Source organism: Oreochromis niloticus, linkage group LG11, assembly GCF_001858045.2.
Source record: "Oreochromis niloticus isolate F11D_XX linkage group LG11, O_niloticus_UMD_NMBU, whole genome shotgun sequence".
Classification (NCBI taxonomy): Eukaryota; Metazoa; Chordata; class Actinopteri; order Cichliformes; family Cichlidae; genus Oreochromis; species Oreochromis niloticus.
Window position 1 is genome coordinate 28,521,272 of NC_031976.2, and position 13,476 is coordinate 28,534,747.

The 13,476-nt window shown below is 36.4% G+C and overlaps 2 protein-coding genes across 2 annotated transcripts; both read right to left on the reverse strand.

The window, feature by feature from the left end:
* Nucleotides 1-1,333: 1,333 nt before the first annotated feature.
* LOC102080449 (serine-rich adhesin for platelets) lies at nt 1,334-4,118 on the reverse strand. Its single transcript, XM_013267647.2, has 5 exons — nt 4,046-4,118; nt 3,301-3,462; nt 2,306-2,905; nt 2,155-2,215; nt 1,334-1,565 (listed from the first exon to the last, which is right to left on the reverse strand). Exons 2-5 carry the CDS (start codon nt 3,449-3,451, stop codon nt 1,499-1,501), a joined length of 879 nt encoding a protein of 292 aa, XP_013123101.2. The 5' UTR covers nt 3,452-3,462; nt 4,046-4,118; the 3' UTR covers nt 1,334-1,498.
* Nucleotides 4,119-9,565: 5,447 nt separating this feature from the next.
* Nucleotides 9,566-13,469, reverse strand: LOC100712072 (uncharacterized). Its single transcript, XM_005465955.4, has 5 exons — nt 13,332-13,469; nt 12,858-13,019; nt 11,494-11,991; nt 11,342-11,402; nt 9,566-10,795 (listed from the first exon to the last, which is right to left on the reverse strand). Exons 2-5 carry the CDS (start codon nt 13,006-13,008, stop codon nt 10,729-10,731), a joined length of 777 nt encoding a protein of 258 aa, XP_005466012.1. The 5' UTR covers nt 13,009-13,019; nt 13,332-13,469; the 3' UTR covers nt 9,566-10,728.
* Between the last annotated feature and the right edge of the window lie 7 nt (nt 13,470-13,476).

Here is a 13,476-nt window from a genome sequence, read left to right on the forward strand (position 1 = left end):
TAAATATTTTAGTAAATGTTGTAAAAATGATTCGAAAAAAACATGTTTTTGTAAAGTTTTGAGCTAAATGTGGAAAAATGTTGCTGTTAATTTCAGCATGCTTAGGTTTACAAAAGGTGCCCCATAGCCTCTTGTTATCTTTGAATAAAACAGATATATTAATATGTTCATATATAAACTGGCATATTCATGCTAACTTGCATATTCATGAGTTCAAAAAAAGAGAAGTCAGTCAGATGTGAGGCTCTTGTTAAAAACTGATGCAAAATGAGGAAATAACACAAAAGCTGCTGTGAGTGTCAGCATGAGATATACTTGTCACTAGAACTGACTGTATACAGTGCCATTTTCTTTGTTTCCCCCACAATTTTTGCAGCATAGTGTACTCTGTATTACTCTGCTTGTGCCAAGGTGCCAGACTCTTAGGTGGACCAATTTTTAGGGTAGTGTGTTTTGGGGTTTCAAAGCCCCATAGATATTAGGTATTGAAAGTAACGCAGCTCAGCTGCTCCAATAATCTTGACATGTACAGAATCACCAACGTTTTCGCTTATTCAATCTTACTGGTTGTCTTTCTTTCCTAGATCACCTGTAGCATTCTATAAGCACCCTTCCAGCTTTGAAAAATGTCCAGCAGGGATAACCACATTTACTCAGGGTGTTTTTGATATGACGTTCTTCTGCTTCCCTGGCCCCTGTGTCAGAGACCTGGAATACTTGCTGTGGTAAATGGAACCATGAATTCTGCTGTCTGCCAAAAAAGTCTGATGGGGAATGTCTGGCTATCTGTTTGTGACTTCAAGCTGAAACACATTTGGGTTCTGCAGCACTACAATGATCCAAAACACACCAGCAAGTCTGCTTTTGGGTGGCTTCAGATAAACAATATTAAGACTTTGGAGTGGCCAAGTCAAAGTTCTGTTGTCAATCCAATTGAGATGCTGTGGCATAACCTTAAAAATGCGTTTCATGTTTGAAAACCAACTGAATTACAACAATTTTGCAAAGATTCATGGGCCAAAATTCCTTCACAGCACTATAAAAAAAATCATTGCCAGTTAACACTTGATTGCTTGATTGTAGTTGTTGCTGCTAAGGGTGGCCCAACCAATTATTAGGTTTAGGGGGCAATCACTTTTTCACACAAGGACATGTAGGTTTGGATTTTTTCCCCTTAATAATAAACACCTTCATTTAAAAAAAAATGCATTTTGTGTTTAGTTTGTCTAATAGTAAAATTTGTTTGATGATCTGAAACAAGTGTGACAAACATACAAATAAACAAAATCAGGAAGGAAGCAAGCACTTTTCACACCACTGTATATATGCTGCAAAGTAATGTTTATTGAAAGATTCCTCCACCGAAGAAAGAAAATAGTGCTTCATAACGTGAAGTAGATAATGGAGCATGCGGTTCCTTAATCACAGATCACTGGAGATGGATCTGATAAAGAAATTGTTGTGATCCTGCAGGTAGAAACTGTGATCGCACATCCATTTATTTACATTCTCTGAAGAGATTAGAGGTGCGACGACATGAGCGAGAGGCTCTCTGCACAATATTCCTGTTGGATTAAACAAAAGGTAGTTATTAGCCAACACCAATATGTTGTATTTCTCTATTTTAGATTGACATGTTTGTGTTATATTCAGTGCATCCAATGAAGTTATTTGTGTATCTGCTTCTTTTTTATATATAGAATACACTTCTTTGAAGTAGTTGGAAGACATGCAGTAACTGACCTTGGGGGCAGCTTCAAACCCAGGCCTCAGCATTACCCTTATGGCATATTGATCATGTCCTCTACCAAATTAGCTAAACTGTACACATTTGTAGTGTTTGAATATTGCACCTAATATACGAGATGGATCCCCTTCAGAAATCCTAACCAGCATCTCAGACAGTGATTTCGTAACACTTGTGTTCAGTCCTTACATTAAAGTTCCAGAGACATGCAAGGGAGTGCTGAAGCTGTATGAATGACACAGCTTACTAAATCACTTTAAATCAGATTTTTCTTTAATTTGTTAACTGTTGTACAGTATATATACTGCAAATAAATCAGTCAATTAATTCATCACAGTCATATTATATTTATTCAAAGGTGTGATTATTTATTTGATCTATATTTATTCTGCTGTCCAGAAACTTACCTCCAGTAACCAGTGTTGATAAAACAAGCAATGTCATCAGCTATATTATTGTCAGTGAAGGCTGTAAAGATAAAAAGAACCAATTTTAACATGCAAAATAAAATACAAAACATAATAAATTATCCTGTTTGCTTTGGGCGCAAGAACTCACAGTTGCAGGAGGTACGGCAAATATTTCTGGATGGACGAAGCCCCGAATTACAGAAAAGGCTGTCAGACAGCTGGAAGAGCCCGTAGAGGCCGAGGGACAGAGGCTTCGTGTTTTCTTTGGAATCCTCCTCACTGCTGTCATCCATTTCTCCTCCAATTTGCCCGATCTCCTCCTCACTGCTTGAGTGAGCATGTCGCTTTCTTCTTTTCATGCCACTTGTGCTGGTGGAGCTAGTAATCGTGACAGTAGTAGTAGTAGTAGCAGTAGAAGTAGCAGCAGTAGAAGTAGCAGCAGTAGTAGCAGCAGCAGAAGTAGCAGCAGCAGTAGTAGCAGCAGAAGTAGCAGCAGTAGAAGTAGCAGCAGCAGTAGTAGTAGCAGTAGAAGTAGCAGTAGTAGCTGTAGCAGTTGTAGTAGTTTTGGTCAGGTCAGTGGTTGCTGAGTTGGTGCTTGTCAGTGTCGTTCCTCCAGTGGTCGTTAAGGTGACTGCTGTTGTGGAGGGGGTTGTGACCACTGTTGGCTTTAATGTTGTAGTTATGCGCTTGCCAAACACATTGACCAAGCTGGTGTTCAGATGAGAGATCCTCTCCAATTCACAGACAACTGTGGCAAACAAGTCACACATGCAAAGAAGTGAGAGCAAACAAAGGAGAAAAAATAAGATTATAAAGGTGATAACCAGTAAAAGTTGCTGTTTTCTTTAAACCTCCAAAATGTATGTGCTTTTAGTTTTACTTTAGTGGTTACTTTTTTCAGTCATGGGGGCCACATGATTTATAGTTGCACCAATGAGTGAAAAATATATTTCATTGTATGTCAGATTAATTTATAAATGAATAGACAAACTGGTCTAGGCTCTCTCTCTTTGCTATTAATGCTCCATTTGAATCCTCAGAGTAACTGAAGGTATCAGATTTATAAAAGTTAATATTTTCTTGTAATACAGAAGAATCATAAACAGCATTAAGCTTAAACACCAAAACCACATTTAAGCTTACTTATAGGCAAGACGCTTTCCTCGAGTCTCCTGGGCAGACGAATCGCATTTGCGAGCTTGTCTTTGAGCTCGCATTTGGAGACGAGCCGGCTCTCAGTAAAGCTGGGCAGCAGAACTGCCACAGCCACCACAACAAGCAACCCGAGTTTCATGTCAGCAGTTTCTGAGGGAAAAACACGAAAAAAAAAACAACTTACGTTTTTTTTGTTCAAATTTGTATATGTACTCAAATTTCTCAAATTGCTAAAAAATGTATATGGATTCATGGCTTTTTAAAATAATGATTCATGTACAATTCAAGCTTTACTGAACTCTACTTTTGAAAGCATAAAGCTTTTTTCTTTTCTTCTTGTTTGATGACACTCATTCACATTTCTACAAAATGCCAAAAATACATTAAAGGATACATACAAACAAATGGAAGTTGTAAGATTTTGTTATTAATCTGTATTTGGTTTTCCACAATGTAATTGCAGAACTTTTAAGATTTATTAAAACTAAAAAATCTGTTGGTTTAAAATAAGGTTTTCTAATGAGGACACACTCCCTGCCTTTAAAGCAGATTGAGTCAACACAGTTTATTGTCAAATAATTTCTCCTCATTCATTTTTTAGTAAAGTCACTGTCAAAAAACATTTTAAAAACCATTAACAGAGCAAGTGAGGGAGCAAGATGCAATTTTTTTTTTTAAACGACTATAACAAGCACTAAGTGATAATCAAAATAGTGAAGAAAATCTTCCTTACCACTGGGATCCACCTGATGGACAGTTAACCTGGAGAAATTTCCCTCTGTATGTTTGCAGACACAGCCTGTGAGTTTATATATGCCTTTTACCACTGGACCAGCCTGCTGTCTTTGTTGTCTGGGGAGTTTCACTTGTGAAACAGGAAAATTTTTAATGTTCATGAAACAATACACAAAGGTAGCTGTGATCATTGTTGGGACACAGATTATGGATTACATTCTTTTACCTAGCCCATATGACGTTAAATCACCCATCACCTGACCAGGGCATTGCATGCTGTCATTGACTCGAATACAAAATGACAGCACCCAAAAAGATTATTCCGGGGCAAACTTTACTCATTTGAATTTTGTAATTTAACTGTACAGGAGATGTGACCCTGAATAATCTTGGTGTATTTCTGCATTTGGAGTTGCAGAATGTCTCTCCTTGAAATATCTAGAATCAAACTGATATGAAATCACAATGACATTGATCACTGGAGACTAAAATGAGATCAGTTCATGCTTAAATGTAAGTTACTATTGATGGCATATTTGAAGAAATTCACAGCAACATCTATGCAGAGAAATAAATGTATCAAAGATGATATTTTCTGTCTCGTGTAAAGTTTGCCCATATTAATCCAGCACTGAACACAGAGATCTAAATAGTTTGCCATGGTTAGTTTTGCTTTGTCATCATTGAAACACATCGAATGACATTACAAATCTCCAGGAAGTTAAACACATTAACAATGATCTTTTGTTTTAAAAGAACCAGTTTAAATTAGTCAGTGTCTACCTAAACAATCGTCTAGTCACAATGTGACGAAAAGAGGGGCTTAAGTCTCTTTAGAAATGTTTACTCACTGATTTAACTCCACTCTGTATAAAATTTAAAGTTATTTTATTGTTTATATAGGATTACAGCGGGTTATTCTACAACCAGGGGTGCATGAAATGAAAAAGAACTTATTGTCACGAAAAGGAAAAAAAACAACAACACACAACACAAACCACTTGAAAGTCCATTTTACTGCAGTCAAATTAAGTTAAATATTTGGCACATGGCTACACAGAATAATTAATGCATTTCATCCCTGTTTGGTTAAGGTGAATTTTATTGCCACCCCCTCCTCCCCCATTGCTAAACACAGTTAGCATACCAGCGTAATTCTGTTTAATGTTTAATGTAGAATGATGCTTCTTTAAGATAGCTGTTTTCTGAACTCCATGGCAAACTGATTCAAAGTTGCTGCCAACCAAAAGAACTTGGCTTCAAACAGACAGGATATTTCCCCTGTGGTAAGTGCTAGAACATGTAGAATAGACAGTTTCACAGATGTGTTCTCCAATAGGACGTACATAACAAGATAAGATGTATTTTAAAAGTCCCAGAGTTGGGAATTAGCTGGGACTAAAGGGAAGGAAAAGAAAGGGCTAAAGGGAAATTGGGGGAAAACGAATCACTTTGTAAATTGTTACAGTCCTTTTTTAGTCTTGAATTCCATTATTTTTTTTATGTTGGAAGAATAAAGAAGAGATTCAAACACAGACTTAGGTAACATAACACTACTATTTGTACAAATAATTTTAAGTCATCCAATTGTGGTTCTTTATAACCAAACTGAACACAGAAATCCCACACCTTTGAAAGCAGGCCACTAAAGCATCAGGACTGATTGAGGAGGTCGATTTTCTGCCTTTGATAAAGTATAAATATATATAAATATATCCTGTTTCTCTCAATACTTTCTGATTCATGTGAACAATCATAGTTTATGCTTTTTGATCTGGGTATTTATTATTAGTTAAGTCTGAAGTTATTTTGTACAATTAGTTTATTAGCAGTGTTGAAAATAGTAATTAGTTACTAATTACTGATTACTTCTCCAAAAAAGCAATTTTTTTACTTTACTGATTACTTATTTTCAAAAGTAATTTGTTACTTTATTACTTAGTTACTTTTTAAAAACATGATACACAACCTGAATACGTAGTAAAGCAATAGCGCTTTCAGCCCAGTTCTATTTTTTCTGCATAATACATCATATAAAATTCAATCAAATGTAAAAATTGTTTTATTTTTTTTATTCACTTTGCATCAAGCAAAAATGTAATTATATGCAACAGTTTTTTGTATTTACACTCATTCTTTCAAATGGGTGCAAGTAAAACACTGCAAAAAATAAATAAAATCAAAGATTTAGCAGCACTAAGTCCTGTCACTCTTAAGTCTATTTAGCAGAAGAGGAAGTTTGCCTGGTGCTGCAGCAGTCGTTTCAGTGGGGGTTTCTCTGTGAATTTCACATTCCCATGGCAGCGTCTAGGTGCTTGCTCAGACTGAAGTTTAATTGTTTACTGTAGAAAGAAGTTCTCTTGCCACACAGAGTGTACAGTGGACACTAAAGTTTTGTCACTTTTTACCGATTATGGTTTAGTAATGTAGTAACACAGTAATCTAATTACTTTTTTTGAAATATTGATCCCTTACTTTACTTGTTACTTGAAAAAAGTAATTGGATTAGAGTAACACGCTACTGCCCATCTCTGTTTATTAGATGGCATCGCATATTGTTAACACTCTATACTTGATTTTAATGATTGAATTATATTCTCTTTTGATTTAATTAAATTCTTTAGTCTTTTTCCCAGATTGTTTTGTATTTTCTTTTATAATTTTATAGAAATTAGGGTCAGCTATTTTGATATGTATGGGCCAATTTTTAACACACTCTAGGGGTTACAATATTTTGGTATGGGTGTTGATTGATTAGGACCCTGTGCTGGTATTTAATCCTGACTGTGCACTGTGCATTTGTCAGACCCAGATAAGGACTTTAGTCAGTGAAAAGTCAATAAAAATGGGTTTGTTTGCTCCAGGAATGAAATTTTTATATGATTTCATCCCAAACAGAGGGCCTCAGGAACTACTTTTTCATTTTGGTCTGTTTAATGTTTCCAGAAAGTGAAATGTAAAGTGGCTTTAGCAAAGTCAGTTAAATAGTGGATCTATTCATGATCTATTGCTCAAGTTATAAGCTTATTTCACATTGTGAAATGTCTCTAAACAAGACTGGTACTGCCCTGGGTGTACCACACCTCTTGTACTGAGGACAGCTTGGATAGGCTCCAACTATGCCGCGCCCCTGAATTGGATGAATGGAAGAAAAAAGATGAGTAATACAAGTTAGCAAGAGGAAACCTAATTTTTACATTTTTATTTTTCATTTTATTGGTGTGTTTCATGGATATCATACTATCCTCAATTGTCTTTTTATTCTATAGCTTCTCTATAATAGATAAACATGTTTTTTGTATTTTCTGACATATAAAAAAATAAATACCATCAATGTAAGCCGATCTGACAAACACAACAACATTAAGTCAGAACTTTCAAAAGAGGTGTTGTGTGTAGAATAATGAAATGGTGAAAAATTAATTCAATCCATTTTGGAATAATGATGCAACATGACAAAATGCGGAACAAGTCAAATAATTAAAGTACTTTCCATATGCACTTTAAGTCCACGTGATGGTGTCATTCTAAAAATTTTGTATTGTAAGTTTTAAATGCTTCACTATTTTTAATTTGAAAGTTATCTACAAAAAATTTCTGTTTTTAAATTCTTCAGGTCATCAGAGAGACATGCCAGAGAATGTTCCTTTTTCTTTGTGCATTTGTCTTCATATTAAAATGAATTTTTAAAAAAGATGTAAAGCTCCTCCAGCTTATCCAGAGGAACACACGGTGATAGGTTCGTAGCTTGAACCTATTCACTGGAACGTTGAAGGCAATGTAATTACACAGCAAGAACAAGACCCAAGCAGGCAACGTTCTTTGTGTTACTCATGCATGAGGAGGCCTGTCTGGAGCCAAGTGTCGTTCCACCCACTTGACCACCGTCAGACTCTCAGCCAGGTTCCCCATAGCACTCCTTTTATTGTGGTTCATTAACATATGACATCTTACATAGGTATACATGTGAACAAAGAATACCTTGTGTGTGTGTCTATGTGTGTCTATGTGTGGGGTCAAGATGTGACCCCTTGAAGACTCCCCAAAGCTGGTGCCAGGAGTCTAGCGGTCCATCTAAACAAAAGGCTCTTATGCTTAACTAGATACAGAGTAGGTGTCCTCCTATACCATAAAACAATAAGACAAGGCACGGCCTCTCCCATGCTCCCAAGATGTGGGTGTGAAAGCCAGTGTGCTCTGGAATGCACACAACGTGTGTCTGCAGACTACTAAGGATCAAACCTCTATTAATCTACAACTAATTATAAAACTCTAAGCATATATGAGTAGATATTTCTAAGCATAAATGACAATCAACAATACAAAACCTAACACACGGCGTTACCAGACCAGCTGAGCGATATCATCTCTCCAGAGAGTCCTGGGTCTGGCCCAGGGCCTTTTTTCATTGTTATGTTGTCCTCACAGGACAGCCACAAACATATGATTTATAAATTATGATGCTGGACATAAAATAGAATATAAACTATTTAAAATGAGCTCAAGTTTGACCACATTCAGCAGTAAGTAATGCATTTACAGCAGATGGGAAACACTTTTATGCAGAATTATTATATTTACCTTTGATATTTTATGCACAGTGTTAGATTTGTATTGTTTATGGTCATTTATGCTTAGAAATATCTACCCATATATGCTTAGAGGTGTATAATCGATTGTGTAGTGATAGGATGTGTGATCTTTAGTAGGCTGTAAAAGGCTTTGTGTGCATTCCAGAGCTCTCTGACTTTCACACCCACATTTTAGGAGCATGGGAGAGGTCGTACCTTGTCTTATTGTTTTATGGTAGGATAAACGTGTTGTAGTCTAGGTGCCTTTTGTTTAGATGAACTGCTGGACTTCCAGGCCAGCAGGTTTAGGGAAGTCATATATGGGGTCATGCTTTGACCCCACACACACACACACACACACACACACACACACAGACACACACACAGGGTATTCTTTGTTCACATGCATACCTATGTAAGATGTCATATGTTAATGAATCTATGCATATTCATGTAACCACAATAAAAGAGCAGTGTTACGGGGGAGCAGACGAGAGCAACTGGGGTCAAGCGAAGGAACGGCGTTTGTTCAGTTCTCTCCCGTGCACGTGAAACATAAAGAACTTTGCCTACTTCGTGTCTTGCTTGCTGTGTAATTACATTGTCTTCAACGTTCCAGGGAATAGGTTCAAGCTACAAACCTATCACACAGTTTTCCAGTAATAGACAAAGTTTTGTCTATACTGAGGTATTTTCATTGTCTTTTATGTTTTATAGTATGTTATTCTATTTTATCTTAACCTATTCCATTTTTGTTTTTCTTAACTTTTACTTCTCTTAAACTTGTACTTTCTGCCATGACCAAAAAATTTCCCACGTGTGGGACTAATAAAGATTTATCTTATCTTATCTTATCTCTCTTAGAAAGCTTTGAAATTTCCTCCACCACTTGTCATTTTCAGCTAATAGTAAAAAGAAGGTGTCCATGTAGAGTCAAGACAGGCAGTACAAATGGTATGTTTTAATCTGATCCAGTTTATGGTTTTGACACTGGGCACAATTTCCATCAGTAATTACATTAGTAATTTCCTTACGCAAGGACCTGGATCTGCTGGGGTTTTTTCATTGATGCAATGGTCTCTTAGATTTGAGATTTTAAAACAGTTGTTTCCAGCATAAATATTTCTTTCCTGTTAAATGGATGTTGTTACACATGACTTAAAATTGTTTACAGTACAAATATTTCCTCTTCCCTGTAAAAACATTGTTTGCCCTCTGTTCAAGTGGATTTACAGGTAAGTGTTGTTATTACAAATAAATTGAGCAAATAATCTATTTATGTATCCAAATTTCCCCATTAACTGTTCTCCAGTAGCTGATTTTTCTTTTTTCTTTTGCATATTTGTCACACTACATATTGAAAAACTAACTAAATAAATAAAAATAACCAGACTAAATACAACATAGTTGTAGTTTTTAAATGTTAATTTAATTTATCAAGGGAAAATAGCTATCATAACCTACCTAGTCCTAAGTTAAAAAGTAAATATCTATTCTAAGATATCTAATCTATTTTTCTTTATGTTTGGGTGGGCCACCCCAGTTATAGCTAGAAATCTCTTAGTCAACAACCACTAAGTTTTGTCTTCTTCATGGCATCAAAACCTGTCTACATTTGGATGTAAACTATTAATTTGCTAACTTATAGAGCAAGCAGAAAAAAACTTAATTTTTGTGTTGAGGGTATTAGAATTTGATCAAAAATAAGGCTCACAAGTAGTTCTTTATAAATATCTTAGATTATTCTAATTTTTTTTATTTCATATGAGAATCATTTATGGTTTGCATGATGAACATTTGGATGCTTCATATGTGGCCAATAACATCATTTTCTGAGTCATGCTTGGTGGACTCTGTTTCCTACACTGGTCTTCATCTCATGTGATAAGAAGAGCAGCAGGATATGAGCTTTGGCATTACTATGAGAACATACATTCATGCTGCAAAGTAATATTTATTGAAAGATTCCCCCACCAAAGAAAGAAAATAGTGCTTCGTAATATATAGCAGGTAATGGAGCATGCAGTTTCTTGATCACAGCTAACAGGAGATGGTTCTGAAGAATAAATAGTTGTGATCCTGCAGGTACAAACTGTGATCTCACAGCCATTTAGTTACATTCTTTGAAGAAATTCCAGGTGCGACGACATGACTCTGAGGCTGTCATCTCAATCTCCCTGTTTGATTAGAGCAAAAGCCGGTTATTAAGCAACACCAATTTTGTTGTATTTCTCTTTTATATTCCATGCATCCATTTATATGTATATTTTTTTAAGTACACTTTCTGAACATTGGAAAGAAGACAGGATAGCTGGGAGACATGCCATAATTGACCTTAGGGTAGATTTAAACCCAGGCCTCGCATGAGCCTTATGACATAATGATCACCTGTTCTACCCAGGGAGCTAAACTGGCATACGTGTGTAGCTTTTAATGTAGCGCTTAAATATGAGAAGGAATCTTCACTTTGATTTAACTTCATACACAGAAAGTATCCTGATCCCCCTCAGAAATCCTAACCAGAATGTCAGACAGTGGTCTCCACCACTGCCATCGAAGCACCAAATTAGGTCAAATATTTTGAAGCAATGGTGTTCAAACTTTAGAGTAAAGCTAAAGACAGAATGCTACTGAACACTGAAGCTGTGATGCAAAACGTCGATAAGACTTTCCTGTAATTTGTCAACTGTTGTTTACCATATCTAAATTAATCAGAAACTTACCTCCAGTATCCAGTCTGGATGACACAAGCAATATCATCAGTTATGTCATTGTCAGTGAATGCTGCAAGAAAAAAGAAACCATTTTTAGGATGCAAAATAAAAAGCAAAACTCAACTAAAAAACCTCTGTTTGCTCTGGGTGCAAGGACTCACCTGTGCAGGAGGTATGACACACATTTTCAGATGGGCAATACCCTGAATCACAGAACTTCCTGTCAGACAGCTGGAAGAGCCCGTAAAGATTTTTGGGTTCTGTATCCTCCTCACTGCTCACTTCATCATGCCCCTTTCCCTCCCCCCTGCCACCTTCCTTACTATTCTTTCTCTGCTCATGACTGCTTGAGTCAGCATCCCGCTTTCGTCTTTTTACGACACCTGCGCTGTTTGACACGAGAATTGTGTTCATTGAGCTAATGGTGGAGTTAGTACTAGCAGGGCTAGTAGTAGTGTTAGTAACAGTAGTGCTATTGGTCATGCTAGTGGATGTTGAATTGTTGTTTGTCAGTGTGGCTGCTCCAGTGCTCATTTGGTTAACTCCTGTTGCAGAGGGGGATACGGCCACTGTTGGCTTTGGTGTGGCAGGGATGCACTTTCCAAATGACTCGACCAAAGTGGTGTTCAGATCAGACCTCCGTTCCACTTCACAGATAACTGCAGCAAATCAGTCATGTACACAAAAAGAGCAAACAGGGAAGAAAGACAAAAAAAGAACAAGATATGATATTCAGTAAGAGTTGTTGTTGCTGTTTTCTTTGACCTTCCATATATTAGATTTGTTTTAGTGGCTACTGTAAACAATCAAAAATAGCACATTGTACATCAGGTTCATCGACAAATGAATAGAGAAATTGGTCCAGGTGTTGCAGTGCTACTTCACAGAAGCCAAATGTAAATTAAAGGAGACGCTAAGTTGATATTTTACAAAGAGGTTTTTTGGGGAGTTTTTTTAGCCAATTATTTGAAGTAGACATTCTTTGACATAGTCTATCTTTTTATTTTTTCTCTTTTCATGGGCATTTTGATATGCTTTTTATCAAACATTGTGATGAGGCTGACATTCAGATGGGACTTTCTATTCAGCTCACAGACAATTGCAGCAAGCCAGGTGTACCAGCAGATGTCAGAAAGCAAACAAAGAAAGGGAGGAGTAGGTTCCTCTTACTTTGAATGGATACTTTTAAATATATACAATATATCAATAGATTATTGATACAATTACATTATTGCTGCAGTTGCTAAAGATATGTAAGTATTAAATTACATGCTGCGTATCAGAGTTAATTTGCTGAGTTTATTCTGCAAATTCTTTAAATTTCACAGTAAGCAGTAACTTAAAATCCAGATATCTAAAATGGGGTTTCCTCTAGTAGAGAAGAATCATTAAATAGCAGTGAACTTGAATACATCAGAGGTATACTTTTGGACATCTCAGTTTTGCCACTGATTTTAATCAGTGCCCAAGTGATGTGTGTTTGGAGGTAATGGAAGTTAAACACAACAAATCCATGTAAGCTCACCTATTGCCAAGATTCTTTCCTTCGATTTTCCGGGCACATCGATCGTTTTCCCGAGCTTGTCTTTCAGCTCACATTTGGAGACAATCCGGCTCTCAGAAAAGCTGGGCAGCAAAACTGCCACAGCCACCACGACAAGCAACCCAAGCTTCATGTCAGCACTTTCTGTGGAGGAATCATTGTTTGTTTGAATTATTATATGTTCTTCAAAATCTCCACTACCAAGAGTCAACATCACTAATAATTAATGCTAAAATGCTACCAAAAAATCCCCAGTTTAACTGCAGAACTTTTGAGATTCATTAAAAGCTTCTCATTTTCAATTGTTTTCTCTCCCAAATCATTTTCAACAACCCTACAATGAAGTCGCCAATTTAAAGGAAAAAAACAGTTGTCAGTAAATAAAATTTATAATTTTTACATAATATAACAAAAACAAAGTGATAACAATTAAAATAGTAGAGAATTCTTCCTTACCACGTTGATCAACCTGATTGACTGTTGACTGAGAGAAATGTCCCCCTGTGTATGTTTGCAGACAGAGCCTGTGAGTTTATATATGATGCCTTTGACCACTGGGCCAGCCTGTTTTACTGCTGTCTTTGTTGTCTGGGGAGTTTCG

Excerpts from the sequence above, each read along its gene's own strand:
- LOC102080449 (XM_013267647.2), bottom strand. The coding sequence starts at position 3,451 with ATGAAACTCGGGTTGCTTGTTGTGGTGGCTGTGGCAGTTCTGCTGCCC. Across the intron at positions 2,906-3,300 it reads GGAAAGCGTCTTGCCTATAA|TTGTCTGTGAATTGGAGAGG; the intron begins GTAAGCTTAAAT and ends TGTTTGCCACAG. Across the intron at positions 2,216-2,305 it reads TTGCCGTACCTCCTGCAACT|CCTTCACTGACAATAATATA; the intron begins GTGAGTTCTTGC and ends TTATCTTTACAG.
- LOC100712072 (XM_005465955.4), bottom strand. The coding sequence starts at position 13,008 with ATGAAGCTTGGGTTGCTTGTCGTGGTGGCTGTGGCAGTTTTGCTGCCC. Across the intron at positions 11,992-12,857 it reads GGAAAGAATCTTGGCAATAG|TTATCTGTGAAGTGGAACGG; the intron begins GTGAGCTTACAT and ends GATTTGCTGCAG. Across the intron at positions 11,403-11,493 it reads GTGTCATACCTCCTGCACAG|CATTCACTGACAATGACATA; the intron begins GTGAGTCCTTGC and ends TTTTTCTTGCAG.